This window comes from Lepidochelys olivacea, assembly GCF_965140295.1.
Source record: "Lepidochelys olivacea isolate rLepOli2 genome assembly, chromosome: 5".
NCBI lineage: Eukaryota > Metazoa > Chordata > Testudines > Cheloniidae > Lepidochelys > Lepidochelys olivacea.
In genome coordinates this window covers 126,802,317-126,828,544 of record NC_140415.1, presented here as the reverse complement: position 1 = coordinate 126,828,544, position 26,228 = coordinate 126,802,317, and the positions used below count along the sequence as shown (strand labels likewise).

Genomic DNA, 26,228 nt, shown 5'->3' with positions numbered 1-26,228 from the left:
GATGCAGCAAACAACTTCCCCTTGTCTCCTCTCTGCTCTTGTATATTTGTTCACTTCCACCCTCCCCCGACCCCTGTGATACCACAGGCTGGCTGGCTGTCGTACGGATTACAAGCAGCATTTGGGAAGAAGCATACTTAGCAGCACCTGACTGTTGGGCTGCACTATTGCTCCTCATCCTGTACTTGAACCACTCATGTACAAATGTGTATAAATCACCTTGACAAGCAGAAATCACTCTAGGAGTCTTCTCTTCTCCTCCCCCCTCCCCCCCAACAATATAGCAATTACGTCTGAGCTGTAGTATAAGGATGTGGTACCAACCTATTGCTATTACTTTTCTCCTCAAAATGGAGAGGGGTGAGAAGGAAACCATGAACCAGCTAGACTAAATTTCTATACCAGGTAAAGTGGAGTAAATCTGGCAAGTCAGGAAGTGCTGCTAGTATGTGGTCCCTTCCTATGTGCTCCTGCTTAACTTATCAGTCAAACATGCTGCTTGGATGCAGGAATTTGGCTTGAAGCATCCCAGAAGGTCCCTTTCTTTGTCATGGCAGTCAGAAGGGGGAGGGGGCATGGAAAGTGACGGACTCTGTGACCAACATGGAGTCCTAATATTAGTAAACTGAGGAATTTTAGTTGGGAGTGCTAATGCAGGCAATACTTGATGAGGATTGTTACGTAAATGTTCCTGGACCTAGAGGCTCTGGCATGTACTTTCTCCAATAGCTTTAAAAACAAGTACTCACTTTCACACCTTCTGTTGAAGGTACATGTTCTGGTATGGCCCAGAGTGTAGATAAATGCTTTAAATCAGAGTTTAGAAAACATATAGATGGCTAGGCTATAACCCATACAAAGGACTCAACACAAGAGTCTGAGTTGAATCTTGCATAGTACTTTCATTGTTATGCCATATGCTCTGGCACTAGAGTTGACTGATCTGAATTCACAGAACATTGGCCACCTAAACCTGTCTAAATGCATTCAGATGAACATGCTTTAAGAACTTATGTTTGAGGATAAGAAACAAGATACAACCTTCCTAATTAAAAGATCCACCAATGTAGGCTTGTTTCTACCACTCTGAATTCCAGTTTCAATTTTTGATTTATTTACAAATTGGAAAATTGATTCAAATTAGGACTTCTATGCATTGTTGTGGAATTTAATTTCCCACATTATAGATTTTGAAATTTACTGTAATCTCAGCTCAGGACTAATGTTCCGTGTCACAGTATAGTAGTCTGCTGGTTGAATCTAATTAGGGTGTTGTATCGCTTGCATACAGTATGTTTCTTTGCCTAGAATGCTCTATGGTTCCTCACTTGGGAATAACATTTGACCAAATGCTTCCTGCTTTGATTGAAAATCAAATAAAAAAAATTGACAGCTCCTCAATAAGAGGCAAACTTCCCTCTGATTATATTGTGCATTCACTGGCTATATTTACAAAAATGCTTAACTGTTTCTAGCATGACTACTAATAAATTGAGGGTTTTTTTTTTACTTCATTGCTGTTCATATGCCAAAGCTGTATTTAAGAGCCAAACCCATATATTACAGCTCTCCTTGGAATATATAAAACTATGTATAGGTTTCACCTTGGATTACTTCTAGTGTTGAATTGCTTTATAACAGCTATCAAACAGTAATTTCTATATTCATTAGTCCTGACTAAAAATAAAAGCAATTAGAATTTTTAGATTTCTAATGTGAAACCACTGGGGTTAAAGAAATGTATCTCTGTATATTACCCAGACTGTAACTGAAACAGCTGTCTGCAGAAATGAAACTCTCACAAGATTTAGTGCATTTCATTCCAGCTTGGTAGTTAAATCACATTTCACAATGATTCTTTACTGACTTCGTGTTGGTTTCATTTAGTGTATGTGATGCCTTTGTAGCAATTTCAGTTTGCCTTTCCTAAAATTTGGAAGCAATTATTAGTGTTGATGTACTAGTCAGATGTGCTACATGAACAATGAATCATTGGATTAAAAGAAACGCACATACTCTAGGTTTTTAAAAATCCTTTGCAGTTTTTCTAGTTAGTGAGTGCCAACCTCTACGGCTCATGTCCAGCATTAGAAATATAAATAAATGGAAAGCGGCTAAATGCAAGGCTGCTCACCTTTTGGTGTAACAACCAATCCTACTATAAAAGCACAGAATGTTAAAGCCAGATGAATTTTAATACTTTGTCTAGAAGTTGATTTAAACCTTCATACTGTTTTTAAGTACAAATTACAGTAGCACCCAGAGCTTAATGAAAAACAAGTGCAAGTACTACACTTGAAGGGAAAAATCAAGCAACTATAAAATGGGAATAACTGGCTAGATGGTGGTACTGCTAAGAAGGATCTGGGAGTTGTGGTGGATCAGTAACTGAATGAGTCAAACATATGATGTAGTTGCAAAAAAGGCTAATATTCTGGGATGTATTAACAGGAGTGTTGAATGCAAGGCATAGGAGATAATTCTCCTGCCCTATTAGGCACAGGCGAGGCCTCAGCCAAGGTACTGTGTCCAATTCTGGGCACCACTCTTTTAGAAAAGATGTTGGGCGTATTGGATAGTCCAGAGGAGAGCAGCAAAAATGATAGGTCAGTTTTTGTAAACCTTATATGAGGAAAGGCTAAACTGGGCATGTTTAGTCTTGAGAAGAGACTGAGGGGGCGGACCTGATGTATGAAGACTTACATTTAAGGGCTGTTGTAATGAAGATTATGATCGATTGTTTTCCATGTCCTATCGATGCTAGGATAAGTATTAATGGGCTTAATCTGCAGTAAAGGAGATTTAAGTTGGATATTAGGAAAAACTTTCTAGCTCTCAGGGTAGTTAAGCTCTGAAACAGGCTTGCAAGGGAAACTTTTTTTAATCCCTATCATTGGAGGCTTTTAAGAACAGGTTGGACAAACCCTTGTGAAGGATGCTCTGGGTTTACTTGGTCCAGACTCTGCGCAGGGGACTAGACTTGATATCTCAAGGACCTTTCCAGGCCTACATTTCTGATTCTATGCTTAGTGCCTCATTGTGCTAGGTGCTATAGAACCACAGTTCCTGTTCTAAGCACTTGCACTCTTAAGACCAAATGCCACAATTGGTCCAACAAAATGGAATGAATAAGGGCTGCGGAGGCAAATATGTGGCAAAGCTGATGGTTGTGTTTCTCTCATCTAATTTACCTGCTATCTCGTTTAATTGTGTTCCTGGAAGTTCAGCCGCCTTTCCACGGGACTAACCTAGCATGAATCTATTTTAACTTAAAATCTAGTCACACTTGTCTTCAGTGAAAGTAATGGGAATGATGACCCCTTTTTGTCAAGTTAGTCTAAATATGCTGAAAATGGCAGTTCCTCTAGCTCCACATTCTATTATGGGTTTTCAGACTGAAGATAAATGCCCGTAAGACATCCAAGCAATTTAATGAAGTTATTTGTACTACTTGGCCAAAGTTCACTCAAACTTTTTTTAAATACAGAGAGGAAAATATGAGGTTCCAAAGTGGCTTTCTGCTAGCAGTATACTGCTTCTCCACCAGATGCTGCAGGTAAAGCAATTGGCTCTAGCCCAGAGGCGGGCAAACTATGCCCGCTGGCCACATCCAGCCCACAGGACTGTCCTGCCCGGTCCCTGAGCTCTGGCTGGGGAGGCTCGCTCCCAGCCCTCCCCCCTGCTGTCGTTGTCTTCCCCCCCACCCCTTCTCCTTTTCCTCCCCCCGACCGCAATCTGAGTGCACCACGCCACCATCACTCTGTCCCACTGCTCTTGCTGGGCAACGCAGTGGCGTGGCTGGCTCTGGCATGGTAAGGGAGCAAGGGCTCCTGGGGGAGCAGGGGGGATTGGATGGGTCAGGGGTTCTGGGGGGGCTGTCACAGAGTGGGTGGAGTTGGATGGGTTGGGGGTTTTGGAGGGGGCAGTCGGGGACAGGGGATCCTGGGAGGAGGTGGTCAGGGGACAAGGAGCAGGGGGAGTTGGATGGGTTGGGAGTTCTGAGGGGGGAAGTCAGGGGGCGGGAAGTGGGAGGGGGCAGATTGGGGAGGCAAAGCGTTCCCTGCCCGGCTCTCCATATAGTTTTGCAAACCCAATGTAGCCCTCGGGCCAAAAAGCTTGCCCACCCCTGCTCTAGCCAGACCACGCTTTTTACAGTACTGTTCCACTACTCAAAACAGTATTGAAATATTGACCCCCAAAAGCCTAAAATACATCTTATTTAAGAAACTTTTCAAGAAAATTTAACCGGTCCCTCTGCTGAAAGGGCTGTGCTCATAGAACATCGCCTTAAGCACTCTGCATACCATGGTGCAACTATTATGTTGCTAACCTCAAAGTTGTCTTTCAGCATCTAACTTGTATTCAGGAGATTGTAACCTTACTGTATAAACTTACTGCCTAAGTGTGCTTTTATAGCGAGCTAGATTTATAAAACACAAATTAGCTGCACTACTGTTAACCATGGTGACAGTGTCATTCATCCCTTCAGCTACTGTTAATGTAGGTTTCCTTAACTGGCCTTATGTTTCTGGGGAAAGAAATTGAATCTAAAATATCTTGCCAATTTCTACTTGAAATATGTTAAATCCAATATTCTAGGCAAAGGATTAATCTTACTAGCCTCTTATTTCTCTGAATAGTAACTGTGGTATCCACTTTATGAAAACATTGACTGACTAGATTCTCACTGCCCATTAGGTGGATCCAAAGAAGCGAATTGCAGTTAAACATCTATTGAATCACCCCTGGCTCATGCAGGATTACTCCTATGCTGTTCAGTGGCAAAGCAAATACCCAGTGAGTACACTAACTAGAGGATTACTATACCACATTGTGACTGGGGTATAACTTCTTCCTGAATTTGTGCCTTAATGGATGGTGTATGGCGACAGTATGAAGGCTTAAAACCTTCATTCTTCTGAGGGGCCGATCTAAAGATGACTGGTTACTTCAGCAGCAGCTACTTGCTGAATGAATTCTTCAAGATTCTCTTCTCAGAATGCATGTCCAAGATGACACTCCCTGTAAACTTCTTAATCCCTATGAGGGGGAAAGACCTCAGTGTGCTAGCTACAGCCTTTGCAATCTAGTTAAGTGGTGGGTTGTGTGTGTTTTTTTTTTTTTTTTAAAGGACCTGGTGGGTATTTTCATATCTAACTGGCCAGTTAGACTCCAAGTACTTGTGATGCAAATGGATAGTTGTATGCAGTAAGGTATAGATTTTTTTGAAAATCAGGTACCTCAGGCAGAACCATTCAGACCTAGGGTATGGAGTGACTTGTGTAGTGCTATTATGCAATTTTATTAATTTTCCTGTAAGCTCTTGTTTGGGATAGTCTTAAGTGAGTTTTTATTGAAAACTCTAAAATTATATCCCCGTCACCAAACACTGCACTAGTCAGAGAAGTTAAGCCAGCACAAAAATGAAAATCTAGTGAAGATTAGGTGTAGGTGATAAGCAGGAGGGAAAATATTCGAGTATGTACAGCCAGTACCCACATTTGGCCATTGGGTGTCATTGTTTCTCTATGCAAAGAGCTTCTTTACTGTACATGCAACATCAGTGTTAACTCATAACTGTAAGTATTGTACAGCTGCACGCTTTAATAATTTTTTGTTCCTTTTTAAGTAGGGGAGGAATTGAAGTGCACCAATTTTTATCTCCAACAAAATCATGTCTCTTTAGCAGTGACTATTATTTACCAAGTGGATTGTCGATCACTGGTGGTTTTTAAAAATCAAGGTTGGATGCTTTTCTAAAAGATCTGCTCTAGGAATTATTTTGGGGAAGTTCTCTGGCCTGTTAGACAGGATGTCAGGCCAGATGATCGCAATAGTCCTGTCTGGAGATCTTGGGCTATGAAGCCAAGAGCCATCTGGCTTCATGGGAACATCCCATTCAAAGGCTGATCTAGAAGATTTCCGCAGTCTGAAGCTTTCACATTACCAACTTGTTCTTGCAGCTTGGGCATCTTGATGATGACTGCATAATAGAGCTTTCAGTGTTCCATAAATGCAGCAGGCAAAGTATGACTAAGTTAATTTCAGAGGTAAGTAACCCAAATAACTTCGACATATTAACAACTGACTCCAATACTCATTGATTCAAGTATGAAACTTAAAGCTGTCCAGTGTAATCTGATCTATGGATTGCATATTGATTACTTAAGAATTCCCAATTATCACTCAGAGGTTTCGCAGGTTCTTGTCGCAAGAACAGGCAGATTATTAAAATTACTGTTGAGTTGTGAACCCTGATGTGCACTGTTGAAACACTCTTTACGAACTCTTCTGTACTATTTATAATTTATTAATACATTATAAGTCAAACACTCTAACCCAGCAAGGTAGATAGAGATAATACCGAATGTACATCTGAATATCCATACTTACAACATCCCTTGCAGAACAACCTGAAATGTTAGCCATTGTCGTCGTCCTCACCAGTGGCCATCCTCCTGGCACCTCCCAAGGGTCGGTCAGTCTCTCTTCTCTCCCTGCACACAGGCTAAGATAAACATATAAAAGTTGTATGTTACGCAGATGCCACTATGCCTAAGGTTTCTCCCCTCTTCATTTGTATTTTCTCACCATACTAATATCAGGGTGCCCTTTCCTATAGGTTAAGATGATAATAAATTGGGATCATTAATATACTATGTCAGTTCGTTGCAATGCTACTCTTGTGGTGTGCAGATGTTTCTATCCTAAAATATCCAAATGCTGGTGTTTTGCTCATACTCCCTTAGTTGCCTGGTGTTATGTACAAACTTTCCTCTTAAGTGGTCTATTCCCAGTTCCCCGAAACTTGGATGAGCATTGAGCCATTTATTGGTGCCAAAGTTCATAGGCCTCAAGTCTTATCTAATTCCTGTAAGACACTGGCTTCGGCATACAGGCCTGTAGGTTCCTTGAGTTACTGCTAAATAAAATAAAGGCTAAAGCTAGCTCTATGGGCTACACAAGACAGTTATTTTAGAGTATTTTAATTTTTATTTTATCTATTTATTTTAATTGTAAGCTCAGCTGTAGTTAGGACATTAAATTTTGTATTTTTTTTTTTATTTATTTTTCCCCTCTTTTCCCTCATGCATCATTCCCTGGTGTTTCCTAAACTTTGACATCAAATTTTTAACCATGATCCTAGTGTCCTATTTGGAATCCCTTGAAGATGAAGAGAAAGTTACAGTGGTTCTTTACTAGCTGTGACTCTATGTCCTGGGATGATTGTTTCAGAAATCATTCAATAATTTCTTGGAGAACAACTTTAGAATACTATCTAAACAGAAGAAATCTCAAATGCAATGCTGAATAGGAAGTAGAGAAGCAATGTCTTGGTGTTTGAAAATAAAATGGGAAAAGTGGTGGAATAATGTAGCTATTCCATTGATTAGTACAAACAACATGAAAATCTGGATTGTATTTATGGCTATTGTGCATTTTTGTTGGAAGTTTCCTAGCTGAATTCCACATAGGAGTATAATGGTTCTGATACTCCTAGTTTCTATAAGATTTAATAGTTAGACTAGACAGTAAATACTGTATGCTAAGCTATTGAATAGTGAAAATAACTTAGCTACTTGGCAAACTTGAGAACCCAAATTCATATGTAATGTCACTGCATCTAGTGGTATGCTGAAATAGCTCTTTCAGAGGGAAAGGCAGTTCTCCAGGCAGTTGTAGAAACCAACTTCTTGATTGGAAATTGCATAGTGTGCAGCTAGTATGACCCACATCTGGGGGAATGAGAACTGCTGGCTAACACATCTATACTTACTCCTGCTCTACAGCTCTGGAACTAACTTCAGAGATTACATCATGGTTCTCTGGCTATTAAGATAAGTAGCTCTGTTCATCCAGGATACACAAATGATGCACTGACATAGTGCTCCTTAAATCCTTTTAAAAGGATTTAATGAACCTAAAGTAAACCTAATCTCACACCCCATCCTGGGAGGCTGGCAAGGACATACTTATCTTCCAGATGGGGAAACTGACACAACTCCATTTGCCTGAGGTCCTACATTTCAGTGACAACTGGAAAAGAATCAAGACGTTCTGGCTGAAACCCTGGCCCCATCGAATTCACTGGGAGTCTTGCCATTGATTTCAACTGGGCAGGGGTTTCACTCTCTCTAGCCTCTGCTGTAATCTCTAGACCACATTTCCAACTTGCTTGCAGGAAGGGTGGCAGAGTAATAACAAGCACAACCTGATTCTGATTTCCTCCACACCAGTACAACTCCATTGAAGTCTATGGAATTACAGTGGTGTAATGAAGAGTCCATAACAGGTAGATTGTCCTTTGTGCAAGAGAACAGGTGTAACTTAAAGCAGTGTTTTAACATGACTCTCTTGAATAGTAGCATTCTGACAAATTCCTCTTGGTTTTAGTGGAAATACGATCAAATATCAGCAACCTACCTCTTGCTTCAATCCAAGAAGGCTCATGGTAAGCCTGTCCGTCTATGTCTTCCCTCTCTATCAGTAGAACACACTAGCATCACACCATCCAGAGAACTGAAGGTAAGTTGTAGGCCTCAGTAGTGAACCATGTTAATGCAGTGTTTGCTTTTGCACTGCCTTGAAAAATAAGATGACATTTAAAAGGGACTGTATAAAATCTAAATTGCTCTGGTCTCATAACATGAAACATATATAGAAGGACATGTACTTTCAACTGCATTTTCGTGGACTGAAATAAGCTAAGGCTGTCACTGAAAACTCTTATCTAGTCACTTCCTAGCTTTATAAAGAACAGAAGTTTCTGCTTAAATTTCTCTTGGTACACAGTTAGATTTATAAATGTAATTTCTTCCTGACCTAAAAATGGAGGGCACTAGTTCAGTGTTTGGGCACTGTGTACTACAGCCCTATGGGGAATGCCATGAGCAAGTGGGCAGTTGCACCCAACCAAAGACTAGACTGGTGCTTTTCTGTATTTTAAGAGCAATTCAAAGAATGCAGTGATAACTAGCACAAGCCCTTCATGGGTGTGTCCCAAGAAACCACCACCACCACACTATGTTCTATTTCAGTAGTTGAAATAAACTGTTACAAATGGCCCTTAGATTTAAATGTCTAAAGCTGGCATGGAGTTTGACTATTTAAACTTAGATTGATTCTCTATTGATCTGATGGACTTCATCTTCAGGCAGCTGTCCAGGACCTTGTATAAAGGGTGATAAAAGGCTATATTCAATTTAACTTGGCGTTTGACAGCTTGTATTCTGATAATTAGGGCCCTAGCAAATTCACAGCCATGAAAAATGCATCACAGACTGTGAAATCGGGTCTCCCCCATGAAACTGGTCTTTTGCATGCTTTTACCCTATACTGTACAAATTTCACAGGGGAAACCAGCCTCTCTCAAATTGGGGGCCCTGACCAAAAGGGAGTTGCAGGGGATCATAAAGTTATTTTAGAATGGCAATACCATGACCCCTCTTACTTCTGTGCTGCCTTCTGAGCTGGGTGGCCGGAGAGTGGTGGCTGTTGGCCAGGCACCCATCTCTGAAGGTGGCACTCCACCAGCAGCAGCACAGAAGAGTGGTGTAATAGAGCCAGACTCTCACCCAGTGGTGCCTCCTGCTGGTTGTCCTTGGGAATTGGCTCATCAGCCTCCAGAGCACCCCCTGCTGTCTGGTGATCTGCCTTACCGCCAGCCCCAGTCCCTCCCAGGACCCAGTGCCTCCTCCCACTGGGGTGCTGCCCCTGGCAGTAAACCCCAACAATCCCTGAGGGTCTCCCCTCCCTAGGGAACCCCACTCACTACCCCACCTCACCTCAGTCTTGGCTACTGCCAGTCATCGCTTACCCTGCAGTCTGCCCTGGGGAGTGGGGCTATCAGCCACTCATCACAGGCGAGGGGGTCTGGACCTGCTGCCTCTGTCTACTTGTGGGCTGCCTCCTTGCAACCCCAGTACCTAATCAGCCCTAATCTAGGCCTCACAGCCTGGGGGTTTCCAGGCCAGAGCTCGCCTGCTCCCAAGGCCTTTCCCCCTCAGCCCTGCTCCAATCTAGGTATTCCCTCAGGTCCCTGCAGCCAGACCCTTCCCTCTCTGAATGCAGAGAGAGACTCTGGCTAAGCTTCAGCCTAGCAGCCCCTTTATAGGCCCAGCTGCTGCCTGATTGGGGCATAGCCCATTTCCCCAATCAGTCTAGCTTCTCTTGCCCTCAGCCCTGGCTCTCTCCCAGGGCTGGCTTTTAAGCCCCACAGGGCAGGAGCAGGTAAACACCCCAGTACAGGCGGCAATACCATGCTCTCCTTACTTCTGCACTGCTGCCTTCAGAGCTCGGCAGCTGGAGAGCGGTGACTGCTGACTGAGGGCCCAGCTCTGCAGACAGTAGTGCAGAAGTAAGGGAGGCAAAAGCCTACGATGTCATCCTTCTGTGCTGCTGCTGGCGGCGGCTCTGCCTTCAGAGCTGGGCTCCCAGCCTGCTGCTGCTGCTCTCCAGCTCGGAAGGCAGCACCACCGCCAGAAGCTGCACAGAAGTAAAGATAGCAGTACTGCAACACCCCCCTAGCTTCTTTTTGGGTCAGGACCCCCTACAGTTACAACACCCTGAAATTTCAGTTTTAAATAGCTGAAATCATGAAATTTACAACTTTTAAAATCCTATGACTGTGAAATTGACCCAAATTCATGGTCCATTTTGTAGGGGCCCTATTGATGATGGCCAATCTTGTGTGTAACTTCTGTGTCCACCAAACAAAGCTGTGTATTTTAAGTGCTACTTCCTGATCACTTGTTACTGCCATTTGAAACTGCAGATTCCAAAGAGTTGTGTACTTGAGTCCTTAAAGGTTAAACCTGCACTTCTGAAACACAATTCGCGTGAACTCTTCATGAGCAGTCAGTCCTACAGCTACATATTTCATATATTTAAAAACTCCTCAAAAGGACAATCAGTCTTGTGCTCTGCTTTAAGTCTCTGGGCCTGTTCTGTAATTCCCAATTCTCAATTGCTAAACCTATGTACATACCATATCTGTGACCAGGTCAGTCACTTTTTTACTTACTATAAATTGAAAACCACTAAATTCCCAGTTTGAGACAGCAGAAATATAAACTCCAGGGTAAAACATGCATCTATTCGAATATAAAATTTACTATTAGGAAAACATTTCCAGATTGTTGGGGCTGCACATGAGGAGGCATCATGTCAAGAGCAAAAAACAAGAGGCAGTCTTTCTATACAATTGGGGTGCAGCTATTCCTCAAATATTATATTCTGGGCATCCCTTATTAAAACTGCATTGACAAATGAGAAGGTCAGCTACAAACAGGCTTGAGAGCAGGTATCGTGAAGAATAATGGAGTTAAATATGTATAATGTGGTTAGCATGGTTATAGGTGGCCATAAGTTTGTCACTAAAAGGTATAAATTTCAAATGTAGGATTTGTTAGGATGAGGTAAGGGAATGGATGGACCTGAGAAGGCAACCTTCCTGACCACATCTATTACCCTGGAGACTTTTTGCCAGGATAAGCTATGGAAGCCTCATTGGGATATTTAAAAGTAGACTTGGCAAAACAGCACCATTAACAATAAGAGCAATCCATCAGAGATGAGCCAGATACCTCAAATATCTCTTCTGTAACACAGCACATTAGTCCCACTATGATACACTGGGGATACACTTAACTGCTCAGTACCTCTGCACAGTAAGTGCCCTACAATGTACCATCTGAAGATCTGTTGATCAGCCATTTCAGCATAGGGAGCTGACCTACTGTCCGTGAAACTAAGCTGGCAGGACTTCTTAATTTAGAGTTTGTGTTTTGGCTGTGGTGTTAGTGGCTTGAACATAATCAACTGTTATGACAAGCAGCTTGAAGTACACAGGTTTTCCAAAAGAATGACTTAACTAAATCCTGCCTGGAATGACAGCTGGAAATAGTTTTTTCAGTGACCTATAGAAGCATTTCTATAATGGAGTGAATTTCTCCTTGTCCATCAGGCGCTGTTCAGCTATTCATGGAGTAATGGGACATAATTTCAATTACAGAGTCTGGCTACTGTATTCTTGGCTGCTGTTAACAGGTGTCTGATAAGGTCTTTATAGTAATCATCAGTGGCACATCTGGTCATATAGCAGAAAGCTACACTTTGGCTTTCAACAGTAATGAAAAATCTGATCTTGGCAATATCCTTGACCACTGGCCAAAAGCCATTTGTCTCCAGACAAAACACGATCGTTCCTTTTTATAATGGCCTTCCAGCTGAGGACTGATAGCTGACTTTATTGCTTGCCATTTCGTTGGAGTGGTACATAACAAAACGAGGCCTTCCAATGAGTTTTCTGCAATACACAAAAGGATATATTGAAAACCATCTCCTGTCCAGTCACTCTGGATTAGAAATTAAATATGTAGATTGTTGTGAGACTTGTATTTCATTGGGGGTGGCGGGTGTTCCCTAAAGCTTGGAGCTAAACAGGTTCAGCAGAGGGTTGGAGGAAATGCTGTTCTGGGTTGACTTTATTTTTAGTTTAAATACTAAACCTGACACTACCATGTAATGCTAAAGGTTGTTCACACTTTGTAAAACTGGAATTTGACTTGAAGGGAGAATTGATCATGGATCTTAAATATTTGATCTTAGACCATGAGGGGTGCTATTTCCGCCCCTTTTACTACAAAAAGCAATATAAGCATCTGACTTACCACAAAGCTAAGGCAGGTCTACACTAGTGCTTACTTCAATATAACTGAAGTCGCTCAGGGGTGGAGAAAAGCTGCCGCCGCCTTCTCTCCCACCGCCCCCCCAAAATCTAAGCACTAGTGTAGACAGCAGTATGTCGCCAGGAGACACGCTACCACCCTCGAGGAGGTGGAGTAATTATACCAACAGGAGAGCTCTCTCCCATTGGCAGAGTCTGCACTAGCCGTGCAGACCTGCCCTGAGTAGCACAGCATATGCCACTAGCTAAACTGAAGGTAGCATAGCAGGAAATGCCCCCTGGAGAAAACAAATGCAGGTTCTCTTTAAAAGATGTGGGCCATGACATTACTACACAATGGCAGCAACTAAGGCTGCAGCATACAGAAACGTGGAAGCAAACTCTTCCTTACCTCTGGCAGTTTGAAGGAGCCTGCACACAGAATTGTATGATTTGACATCCGTTGAAACCTTCTCATTTCCACCAGAAAGTGAAGGTTTTTGCTGATGCACTCAGCTTTAAATAGTTGACTTCCCATAACTATTTGTTCCAAGGTATCATATGTAATATGACTTTAACCAGCTGTTTCCCATATTCCTTCACTATATTTCCTTTTTGGTTTGTATATATTTTGCATCTCCTCATGGGACCGCTTTTGTAGTGTTAGCTAGTGTGGCAGCAAACTAAGGAGCTTAATTGTAGAAATCAATGGCAGGTTTTGCATTTTTCTGCACTTGATGCATAGGCTCCTTGTGTGCGTTGGTGCTTTCATTGGCTTTGCTTATTAAAACTTTCATTGCAGACTTAGCCCTCCAAACATGATTTTCAGATGACAAGTGACCTGAATGAGAACTTCCCATGAGATACTACCCATAACTAGAAACTCTAAAGGGCAAAGCTGTAACTATTAAAACTAACTCTAAAAGTAATGACATTCTTCTGGTGAAAGTTTTCACTTCATGTCTCATTGGAATCTTTCCTTTTTTTTTTTTAAATAGTCTAAAAAGAACCTGACTTATGAAGATGTGGAAGACTGTAGGGAAATACCCTGTGCATTTGGATCCATGGAATTTTCAGATGTGCTTTATAAGGAGTCTCCATTTGCAGGCTTTGCTCTATATATGCCCAAAACAAAGCAGGTGCTTGAAGAATTACAATGATTTCCTAAAACAGTTGCTCTTAATTAAAGGGAATCTGCATCTTTAACTTTTTTTTTTAAATGCACGCTGCATTTATGTTTAAGTATCAATATCAATGCTTAGTGCTACATAAGAGAGTCCCTGGCCAGAAGATCTTACAAATTAAGACAGAGACAAGAACCTTTTGGTTGTCAGATGGCTATTACCATAAACTGTAACCCCTTTTCCTAGCTTGTGGGTCCTCATTTACTTTAATGAGGAGAGGCAGGGGACCTGATGCTCACCTTATGTGTATGGGCAGTGCAGAAGAAGAAACAGAAGTGGGGAAGGATACAAAGGGGATGGTGAGGCTGGCATTACTGGCAATGAGGATGTGCCCAGAGACAGGGCAGGGGGGGAAGCAGCCAGGCTCTCAGCCCCCCATGCTGTCCCTCTTAAGTTAGTGGAAGTACTCCGAATGAGAACACACACTATCCTCCTTCTGTCAGTGGTGTGGACATGAACCACTGCAGTGGTTGTAAGTAGACTTAACATAAATAGACTTAAGTTTCTAGTGTAGACATGCCCTTAACTACTTTGTGGATGGGTTGGAGAGAAGTGATCTGGGATTGGGAGGCCAGGATGGGAAGCTGAAAGAACTAAGGAGGATTAGGGCACAGGGTAGAAAGGGTTTAATTTTTTTGTTCAGGAGAGAATAAGTAGTGACTTAGATGTGTGGGCAAAGAGGAAGAAGTCTGGAGCACTGGGCTGCATGTGTCGCTATATTGACCTGACCCTTGTACTATATACTGTGTATGGTCAGTATACTGGCAAATTTTTAACTTTGTCCAGAGTTAATTCACCATCACTCTCCCTTACCTAATCAAATTTCTTGTAGCATTCAAAGCATCAGACACCATTGGATAGTGTAGAATTTACACCACCTCCAACTCCAGTGGCAAGAAGAGCAGCATCAAAGAACAGTGAAAACAAAGAGAATTCTGACTTGGCATTTACTATCAAGAATGAAGAGCCATTTGTGCTTCCTGCACCAAAGACTCCTCTTAGTAAGAGCCAGAAGGGGAAGAGGATGCAAACCACACCAAATCAAGAACTTCCCTCCACAGGTGTGTCTTACTCTAGACTTCCATTAGCTATGTATGTGTGGTGCTTAGGGTTTGAATAGCGGAAAATGTTCCACTCTAGCTAAAACTTATACCTACAAGAGTTCCTGGGTGGCTTATTCCATCTTGTGATCCTAGACTGTACAATATTCACCAGCCCACTCCTCTTGCTGTAAGAGGTTACACCACACTACACAGAGGCAATGCATCTTAGCGCTACTGTTAGCTTACTATGTGCTGCTCTACATGTCACTTCTTCTCTTCCTCCTCTTGTCGCTGCAGGATTGTGTATACTTTTTGAATGTACTTGGACACTTACAGCAACTAGCTGAAGAGTTTCCACTGTATATAGTCACAACTGACTGGCACATTACAACTTAGATACTAGAAGAGCGTGAAAGGCAATCTCCCGTCCCTTCTTTGTTGCCTCAGGATAACTGTTTTGAATGGAGATAGGAGCATTTCCAATAAGTCCTCTGCCTGGGCTTCAAATCACTCCTTTGGGTTACAAAAATACGTCCGCTTCCTTTCTCTTCCCTGATTTAGTCTCCCTTTCAGATTCTCATGCACTAGCACAATGTCGGCATGTGAAATCTAAACATTGCAATGGAGACACTTCTTACGCTACACAAGTCAATAACTTAAAAGCGCTGTTCTTTCTGGAGTTGTACTCCTACGGCTTTCTTCAAAGCAATCTTCCCAAAGCTTTCCACCCCAACTAGTCTACAGATTGTTCTAATGGGAACAAACAACCTAACCAGGATTAAGATGTAGCTTTATAACAAGTTGTAAGATGGGATTGCATGTGAGCAGGGAACTGGCCTCTCACCCAGGATGTCCCTTTCAGTTTCCTATTACATTCATATGAATTATAGATCTTACAGCCATCCTGCCTTCCTCTTCAACCTACTAGAAATGTTTGCACTATTGCCCATTGATGCTATACGAATTGTTTGCAAAGCTCAGACATGAGATTCCCTTTGTAGTAGGTGTAACAAAGTATTTAAAACAGGTGAATGTGCTGCTCCATATTGTGCAAGGGAATACAATTCAGAATCCTCTTGTAGCTTTCTACAGGCTTTCAAGGATTTTCAGCTGACAAAGGATCTTGACTCAATGCTCAAGCAGAACATCCTCATTTAAGAGTATTTCAGACCTTAATTTTATACTGACTTGATTGTACCCTAAAGGCAAGAGTGAGGCACAGTAATTAATCTGTATATGGTTTACTTTCGGCTACACTTTCTGTGGAAACATAAGTGGCAGACATAAGGCCTAGAAAAAAACCAGGGTGATTCTGTTAACCTGAAACCAAAATGTAATTAAGGCAAGTTTTTCTTCAGAAACTGAAAATACTTCCATTTCAAAAAAGGAAATACCAGCACTCCATGATAAAGACCGAAGCTGATATAGATACTTAAGGCAGTGCATGGCATTGTGCCATATTTATGCTTGACCTCCAAAGTTAAAGATACATACACACAGAATTGTGGAAACCATAACAAAGTAGCCTTTACCAGATTAAAGTTTGAGGATTCACTAATGCACCATATATGTATTTAAACAATTTTTATTATGGCAAGGTTAGGCCTTTACCATAGTTTGCCATAAATTCAAATTTGATTTTAAACAGCAGTATTAAAATTTAACTATTTTTCTTTTTTTTTTTTTTTTTCCCCCTCCCTGTTCAGAACAAAATCTGAAGAGGTGGCCATAATGCAGTTTCTGGATGGAAGCTGTTCAGGCTTTTTCTGGTTAAAGTTTACTGGTACTTCGTGTCTGTGCTAGGGGTCCAGCATCTGCCACAATTCCACGGCAATAGTGGCAGAGTACCCACCCAACTGCAAAACTTGGACCTCTGTAGCAACCCTGTAGAAATCACTCACTTCTTCCCAGCCTGACACTCAGCTGGGCACAGCAGGGATACTGGTGATCAGGACCACCACAGGGAAGGAAGGAAAGGGATCAGCTGTTGGCTCTAGGAAGGGACTTGCTCTCCTCTCCTTGACCCCAAACTGAGAGTGGAAAGGAAAGTAAGAATCCATGCAGTCCCTCATCCCTGAAAGAAAATGGAACCTGGGCAGGGTTGTAGCAGTTCCTCTTCCCTGCTAAACCAGACCTGCATTCATCTGCACATGGGATCTAAACTTCCAAATTAAGGTCTCCTGATTTCTGCTGTGTATCTCACTCCATTTCTACAGCAAGCTTGAATGTATTTCAAACGTTCAAATAGGGTTTATTTAATTGATTTCTAATTCCCTTGTTCATTTACTGGAATTTTAAAGAACTATTTGAATGCATCTCTGCATTTCCATTTCAGGACTTGTGCTCTGCAGAACTCTATGGGAAGAGTAGACTGAGTGCAACTCTTAAATGATCTAGTAATACTCCTGTTGAAGGAATGGGATATGCAATTCAACCAAAGGGGATCACTGGGTTGAGCTGAACTTAAATGTTTCTTGCCCCCAAATGCATTGGACTTGGAGCTACACACAGCATAGCTCTCCTTTGAAGAGAGGCAACATGTACTGCTTTAATCAGCAGATCACCATGTATTTTAGCATACCTGTTTTCTTAGAGAAATGTTTGCTCCTGTTGGCTTGGCTGGGCTACTGTTGCCTGATAAGACTTTTACCAAAATCTTAGGAGGCAACTGTTCTGCAACCCAGTGCCTTCCATGGGGTCACAGGTGGGTCAAAGTTGGCCTGCATAACTTATCACTGGCAGTAATGTGTGATGGACAGAAACCTGGCTTCAGCCTTGGTTCCCAGGCTGAGTTTGCAGGGCTGTCTCCTTATGATTAAAGGCATCACTATATTGACATTTAGGTTTATCTATAATGGGGTGGGGATAAGGGAACAGAAGCATTACTTGTATCTTAACAGCTTGGATTTCAAAACCAAATTGAAGTACAACACTGTACTGAAAGCACTTGAATTTGCCCACTCTGGCTGTGAAAAGTATCAAACAGGAAACTTAACTAGACAAATAGCTGTCTTGCCACAAATGCTGATTAGACTATGCCAGGCACATTAGTTGTAATCTTGAATGATAGAAATGGCAGTCCTAGAATACAAAACCCCATGGAGGAATGCAAAAGCACTCTTGAGGCAGGGGAAGGGACTCTGGGGGAGAGTGTACAAACTGGGATCTAAGTAACTGATGTCTGGTCTTGGTGTCTACAAACCATAATCCTCAACCTCAGGAAGTGGGTACTTTAAATATCTATGCCCATTTTACAGAGAGGAAATGGAGGAGGTGACTTGCCAAAGGCTATACATTGAGTCACTGGCAGAGTTGGGACCAGAAGCTAGTTTTATCAAACCCTCATCCTATATTCTAACAACTTAACTATACTGCTTGTCCCAAGTCTGAGCAATTCTTAGTGCCCTGGAGAAATGCCTCACTCAGCCTGAATCTTAAATATAATAGAATATCGGTTGGAAGGGACCTCAGGAGGTCATCTAGTCCAACCCCCTGCTCAAAGCAGGACCAATCCCCAACTAAATTATCCCAGCCAGGGCTTTGTCAAGCCTGACCTTAAAAACTTCTAGGGAAGGAAATTCCACCACCTCCCTAGGTAATGCATTCCAGTGTTTCAGCACCCTCCTAGTGAAAAAGTTTTTCCTAATATCCAACCTAAACCTCCCCCACTGCAATTTGAGACCATTACTCCTTGTTCTGTCATCAGCTACCATTGAGAACAGTTTAGATCCATGTTCTTTGGAACCCCCTTTCAGGTAGTTGTAAGCAGCTATCAAATCCCCCCTCATTCTTCTCTTCTGAAGACTAAACAATCCCAGTTCCCTCAGCCTCTTATAAGTAGAGTAATAGTACCTTGTGATTCTTATTTAAAAGCAGTTACGGTATTCTGTATGGTTTCAGAGTAACAGCCGTGTTGGTCTGTATTCGCAAGAAGAAAAGGAGTACTTGTGGCACCTTAAACTAACCAACTTATTTGAGCATAAGGTTTCGTGAGCTACAGCTCACTTCATCGGATGCATACTGTGGAAAGTACAGAAGATCTTTTTATACACACAAACCATGAAAAAATGGGTGTTTATCACTACAAAAGGTTTTCTCTCCCCCCACCCCACTCTCCTGCTGGTAATAGCTTATCTAAAGTGATCACTCTCCTTACAATGTGTATGATAATAAAGTTGGGCCACTTCCAGCAGAAATCTAGGTATCTCTCCTCCCCCCCCCCTCCCCCACACACACACAAACCCACTCTCCTGTTGGTAATAGTATTCTGTATGTTGCAGAGATGTTAAGGTGGGGACAAGGGGGAGTTGGTTTAAAATGACTGCAGCAAGGAATTTCCATGATCGAAAAAACATACCCAATTTGGTTTTGGTCCTCTTTTTCAGCTGAGAGAAGTCAGTGCGTTAAAGACACCCCAATTAAGAAACCCACAAGTCCAGCAAGTACAGGTGAAATGGCTGCAGCAGTCATTAGCCCGGAAAGACGGTAAGTATCTAGTTATTCATGCCTATTGCTGATTTTAAAACTGGACTACCTTAATCCTCATATAGACTAGGAAGGCTTGTTACAACAGCACCTACTCTTTCATTGTCTTGTTTTTTTTTTTTTTTTAAAACCTCCTTAAACCCCTTTCCTACATAGTAGGAAAATATTAAAGGCAGAAGAGTTTAAAATTACACACCTCAGTAGTCTTGGACATATTCCTGTTTTCCATAATTACAAATTCACCCTTATTCCACTGCCCCAGAGGGCAGCTGTTTTCTATACACAATTCCATTTAAATCCCAAATGACTATTGAATGGTAATTCTCATAGCATCCTCTTAGTCTCAGTTTAGCTATAATGTATTCCACTTGTCTTTCTAAATACAGAGCTGGGGTCTGGTAATACTTTAGTGATGCATCTGAAATGACTGACTTTCAGGCACTGAGAAAATAGGCCTATATTTTTTTAATCTCTTAATGTGTCAGGTGTCGCTCAGTAGACATGGATCTTAATCAAGTTCACGTGGATAGTGGCCAAAAGAAGAAAAGAGCCAAAATGTTTGGAAGTCTGGAAAGAGGCCTGGATAAAATGATCACAATGCTAACACCAGGCAAAAGGAAAGGATCCACAAGAGATGGCCCAAGGAAATTGAAGGTAAGATTGCTAGGATATCTCCTTTATTTAAAGGAGATGGATTCTTATTGGGAAAGTCAATGATGTCTCCACATCACTGTTTCGAACTTCAGTTGTCTGAACTGTGTCCATTCTGCCTCTACAATAAAGTACAGGTGCCTTTGCAGTATTGCACCAAATCTACAGAAGCCCCACTTATTGCCAAGGGCCTCTGCTAGTCATGGCTCAGGCTAGGTTTGACCAACTATTGCAGCCAGTTAGTTTTGTGGAAATCACTGCAGTCTGCCTCCCTTCCAGCTGATCTATACTTGTCATCCTATAGGGAATGCAGCTGCAGTCAGACTCCTCTGGATCCTGCTCAAAATTCATTCTTGCCAGCAAAGTGTCAGGGTAGCACTGGTAACCAAAACCCCAAGCTGGTATAAATGCAGCATCTTGATATAAAAGCCTTGATACGAGTTGCCCTATCTGAAAGTATCTTATGACAGCTCAATGAAATCTGATCTGTCTCCGCTATTTAAATCCTTAAGGGGAGATCGTCACCTTGAGTGCTTATAGAGGAAGTTAACAATGACAGTGACTAGAGTCTTTGGAATCAAGAGAATTTGGACTTAATGAACTGACTGTCCCTAGGTTACAAAAGGGTTTCTAGTGCTCTAGGGCATTATAGAAATCAAATGTCCTGGGAAGTGTACATCTTAAATCTTATCCCCAACTAATGTATCAAAAGTTCATTAGGTGTTGGACTGTTTAGGTATTGCCTGTGAGCCCAAATGAGGGGCTTGCTGCCAACGTACTCAGTTGCTTGTCTGATTTTCAGTCCACTCAGACTCTTGATATTGGCAGCCTCTCTGGTTCTTACTGGTTTCCAAGCAGGAAACCTAAGGTGAGGTTGAAGAGATTAGAGAAATGTTAAACTATAAATCTCAAATGCTGTTGGGATGCCTCTTGGGCTCTTAAGACCCAGAGGTATTTGGGCATATACGTGCTTAATACTCTCTCTCCAGGAGAGCTTATCCATCTTTTGTATTATAGGGCTTTCAGTATACGCTACCATTAAAGCACTAATATAGTATCACCTATGTTAAAGGTAAACTAAAAGACCAATGCGGCTGAATTCCACCAAACTACCATAATGCCAATAAACGTCAGTGGCGTGGTAATGGACGTGTGCGTGTATTAAACAGTGACTTGTACAAAACCTATTTAAAGAGTGATGGTGCTGCTGCTGGTGCATCAGAAAATTCTGCAGCTTATAATACACCGGAAATTTCATATAAATAGAGCATGGAGGAAAAACTGTCTTGATTCATAACTCTGGAAGTGGTGAGGCTTTTTTGAGGCCTAAAACAAGTCTATTCAAATAAGTGATGTATGTCTTTAGCTGGCTAATTACTTCTTGAGGCACCTGCTGACTAAAAGCTAGTTATTGTCAGGAACAGCTATCCTGGGTCAGACCAAAGGTCCATCTAGCCCAGTGTCCTGTCTTCCGACAGTAGCCAATGCCAGGTGCTTCAGACAGAGTGAACAAAACAGGCAAATCGAGTGATCAATTCCCTATCATCCACTTCTAAACCTCTGATTACCAGATGCTGGGACACCCAGAGCATGGGGTTGCATCCCTGACCATCTTGGCTAATTGCCATCAATGAACCTATCCTCAATGAACTTAGCTAAGAATCTGGTTATAGTTTTGGCCTTCACGACATCCCCTGGCAGAGCTTCACGCAACGCCCAGTCAACCTGTAGAAAAGTACTTCCTTATGTTCGTTAAACCTGATGCTTATGAATTTCATTAGGTGACCCTGGTTCTTGGGTTATGTGAAGGAGTATATATCACTCTCAATGCCAGTCACTATTTATTTATTTTATAGACTTCGATTATATCCCATTAGTCATCTTTGCCAAGCTGAACAGTCCGTCTTTTTAATCTCTCCTCCTATGGAAGCTGTTCTAGAGCCTTAATCACTTTTTGTTGCCCACCTGCTAACTGTAAAAGCTGGTTATTGTCAAGAAAGCTGAGCGCTAAGGATGGTGGAACTGGGTTAATGCAGTGCTGTCACCACATTCCAGTCCAGAAAGCTTTTGCCAAATGGCACTGGCAGTATTGTCAGTCATCCTCTGACAAGTCCAGCACATACTGGGCTATGAGCCGACCCATCTGATAAGGAGTCCAGACTGCACTAGGAATACAGAAACTTGGGTGCCAGCAGGCAAGTGCGCGCCAAGTCTGTACTCCAGATGTTGCTGCCATGGAGTCCGTTTCTCAGGCCTGCGGTACCTGCAAAACTGCTAGTGTAACTTTGAATGCTTTGGAGTAGAGCAATGCAAGATACTCAATTTTAAAGTTCGTGGAGAAGCTCTGCCAGTGAGTTGGCTTCTATTAGATTTCATCTCTAGGCCTCCCATTTCAGACTCACTTCCAGTTGCTTCTTGGAAATCTAAAAGTAATCTTTTAGGACATAGACAAAGTGCTTGTACAGCCACCTTACAGTTGGGAGGAACAATACTGCATACAGTGTACCCAGCTTCTATGCCTAACGTGTGGCTATAGGAGCCTTTTGAAAAGGGATATCGTGTCTATATATAGACACGATATCCAAGTCCCTTATGTACAGTGGTAAAATATGTAAGCTAAAATGGCTCCAATACTCCAAGGGTGGGTTTCTGTACTATGCTGCTTAGAGGCATGGTACACAACTTGCAGCCCAGGGGAAGGGTCCTATGGTGGCTTTAAGCCACTTCTTTTTCCCACCCCCTCCCTTCCCATTCTTGGGTTGTTCCAGGATTGAAGAGTCCCACCCCCGCCAAGGTAACTTGGATCCCAAGTGTTGTCTAAGTTATAGCAGTTTCACAGGTTGTCCTATGGGCTACAGCACTGCTCCAAATCCCTGCAGCGCTGCAAGTTGTGGCCATTCCCTTGACAGGCCACCTACACCAGGACTTGCAACGAAGTCTTCTTAAGACAACCTTAGGGCTGTCCTCCATGGTGCCTATACCAGGGAATCCTCCCCTGCCATATACATGGTTTTTTTGGGCCGCTCTGTGACACTCTGGGCCTTTTGATCCAGTGTAAAAGGGCCAGAGCAGGGATGAAGATCTCGCCCTTTCTCCCTGATAACAGGGAGAGTTGATTTTCCTCAACGCTGAAGCTTCTGTCCGTCTTGTAACAATGTCTGACCTTGAGACACTGTTGGAACAAAGCATTCCTTGTTGCTGTTGCTTAGTTTGATTACTTCAAGTAGTGTCCCTATGGGTGCTCCACTTCAGGTGCACATGCACATCCCAAGCCCCTAATCAAAATTTTCCATTGGTAGTGTCTGTTCAGCCTGCGCATGTGCTCTGCTACTTATGCCACACACCAGGGGTACGTAAGGCTGCCTGGGCAAACTGCCCTCAGTTCCTTCTCTATCGCCTCAGCCTGAACCAGAGCACTAGCATGTCTGCCTTGAGTGTGCCTCAGTGTGTTTTGGTGGTGGTGGTTAGTTGGTATTTCTATTAGTTTTCATTGTTACCATCTAACTAATTCTATTGTGAGAGGTTTGTGTGTGGTTCCCCCCCCTACCCCCACATTTCCTCACTCTTTTCTGGGAAGCTTATTCAAAATGGCTGGGCATGCCTGGCTCACCAGGTTTCAAACAGTGCCTCTTGTTGGGAGGCTATCCCAATCAGCAATGGCCACTTGAAGTGTATCCATTGCTTGCAAGAATCCCGTATCTCACAGAAATGTAAGTTTTCGCCTGGCTCTCAAATCTAGACCCACTGTACATCTGTCTCCAGACAGATCCAGTGCCCCTTTGATGTCTGCTAAAGTCTCCCTTAAGAAGGGGAAGATCTCTGGCTCCAAAGAGGAGCTCAGTCTTGGCAGCTGGCTCCTTGTGGTGGAAGAGATTCTGATCTTTTACTAAGTCTACTGTGTCAGAGATGTTGACATCTCCACACTATACCATGCAGGCAAGACTCTTCCTCTGGTACCAGCGGAGCAGGGAGATCCTGGAGTACTTCAGAGAAGCCTGGCTCCAGCAGGTACCTGGTATAGCCTACAGGACTAGGAAGGTCCAGGATGTGCACTTCTCTAGATCAGCTCCATCTGCATCAGTCTTACCAGTAGTGTCTTTCCACTGAGCTCTGTTGGTACCAACAAAATTGAAGCACCAGACCTTTGCTGCTGGTGTCTGCATGCTCCAGACCAATGATACCATCCACTTCAACTGCTGTCGGTACCAAGAGTACCTCAGGAATTTTGCGACTTCAGGGACTTGTCAGTGTTTGAGCCTGAGTACCAGACAACTCTGTACAGAGACCAGGGTCTCAGGATTGCCATGGCTTCCCAGTGCTGCAGGGTTCTCTGCCCTTTCTGTTTTGGGAGAGGTCATAAAGGAGGATGAAGGAAACAATCAGTCTCCTAGTCAGTGCAGGATTCCCCTCTCCATTATAGAAACACATACTTTGACAAGGACTCTCATCCACCTCAGGGATGGTGGGATTGGTCCTGGGTCCTCTCCTGTATGGGCCTCCCCAATGTCCATAATGGGATCTTTGGATGGTGGTGTAGCAGCAGTTTGCTGGACACCTGCTCCATTGCACTGGGAGACTAGGGTGACGGTCACCTTAACCAAAACCTCAACACAAGGAGACCTTTGAAGAACAGGACGGTAGGGCAGGCAGAATCATAGAACTTCAGTGTTGGAAGGGACCTCAGGAGGTCATCTAGTCCAACTCCCTGCTCAAAGCAGGACCAATCCCAGACAAAGGCTACTCCTCAAACCCCTATTTTGTCTTCTCCAGACAATGCAGTTATGCTTCTACCATCAATGGCCAATAATTGGTCAGTTCCAGGACCTTGTCAAGAGGGTGGCTAGCTAACCTTCTCAAGAGGTATCTGGAGGATGACTCTCAACACAAGCTCCTGGCTGTTGCTAACTGCAGCACATCTATCTGGACTGCATTACCCATTAATGAAGTATTTTTGGATCTAGCAAAGACTGACGCAAACTCCTGTAACCATCCCACCAACTAATAAGTGACCTGATAAGAAGTACGTTCCCCGAAGGGACTCAAAATTAGTTTCCAACCCTCACCTAATTCCCTGGTGTTGGATGCTGTAAACAAGCAGGGTAAACAGCATTACTCCAAGCCTGTCCTTTATCATAAGGACCAGAAGAGGTTACCCCTTTTTGGATGAAAGGTGTACTCATTTGTGAACTTCCAATTTCAGATCACAAACTATCACGTGATCGTGGCCAAGTATGACTTCATGAATTACAACAAGTTTGCAACCTCTACTGAACACCGTCCACAGGAGCTTAGAGAACACTTCCAAGCCATCATTAAGGAGGGTCAGAATCTCTCTCCAAGCATCCTTGGATGCTGCCGCAAGATCCATCTCCACAGCTATTGTCATATGCAGGGCACTGTGGCTCCAGTTGTCCTGGTTCCCTAGAGAGGTTCAGAGTACGGCTGAGGACCTCCTATTTGATGGTCAGAAGCTCCTCCTGGAGACTAGGGATGAGTCCCACACATGCTGAAGGACTCCAGGACCACACTGAGGTCTGGGGTGGGGGGTATATACCCCTACAAACAAAAGAAGATTTAGTGGGTCTCAAACTACCTAGAGATTGCACCTGGGTCATTTCTCTGGCTTTCACAGAACCACCAAACCTGCTAGAAAGACCAATTCCACAGCAAAAGAGCTGTTCAACCTCTTTCAGCAAGTACCCAGTTATCACTGAAACAACTTTGATGGGTTGGCCGAGGGCTTGACTCCTCCCTCAGTTTGCAAGCTACAGCCTTTTGCCCACCTTCCCCATTTCTGGGCCCCATTTCCACTGGACCTGGTAATGTATTACAGACAAAGGGGTCATGGAGGTTAGCATCAGACTACACAATCCTCTGCATGTTCTCCCCCTTCCTCATCCCTCTTCAGGGACCCCTCTCATGAGACTATACTGAGTCAAGAAGTTCACTCCCTCCTTTTTATTTAGGAGCAATAGAAATGGCCCCATCCCTCACAGGGGGAAAAGGGTTTTACCCAAAGTGTTTTTTCTCATGTCAAAGAAGGACAGAGGGTGGAAATCACAAATTTGATCTTCTATGACTAATCAAAGATTAAAGTCTCAAATTCAGGATGGTAACTCTGGCAGCCATCTTCCCTTCTCTAGAGGCAGGAGCTTGGCTGTCAGCCCTTGACCTACAGTATGCCTACTTTGCCTGTAT

At 42.9% G+C, this 26,228-nt stretch overlaps 1 protein-coding gene across 2 annotated transcripts in view; it reads left to right on the top strand.

Annotated features, from left to right (window-relative positions):
* MELK (maternal embryonic leucine zipper kinase) overlaps positions 1-26,228 on the top strand; it is a 39,593-nt gene that overhangs the window by 10,080 nt on the left and 3,285 nt on the right. Inside the window, exons 9-16 of one of the 2 annotated variants that reach the window (XM_084628554.1) lie at positions 3,488-3,556; positions 4,699-4,797; positions 5,964-6,050; positions 8,395-8,526; positions 13,666-13,806; positions 14,684-14,912; positions 19,280-19,379; positions 19,865-20,033. In XM_084628554.1, the coding sequence (XP_084484680.1) occupies positions 3,488-3,556; positions 4,699-4,797; positions 5,964-6,050; positions 8,395-8,526; positions 13,666-13,806; positions 14,684-14,912; positions 19,280-19,379; positions 19,865-20,033 (1,026 nt within the window). The remainder of the gene's footprint in view (positions 1-3,487; positions 3,557-4,698; positions 4,798-5,963; positions 6,051-8,394; positions 8,527-13,665; positions 13,807-14,683; positions 14,913-19,279; positions 19,380-19,864; positions 20,034-26,228) is intronic. The other variant, XM_084628555.1, reaches the window with a different exon arrangement.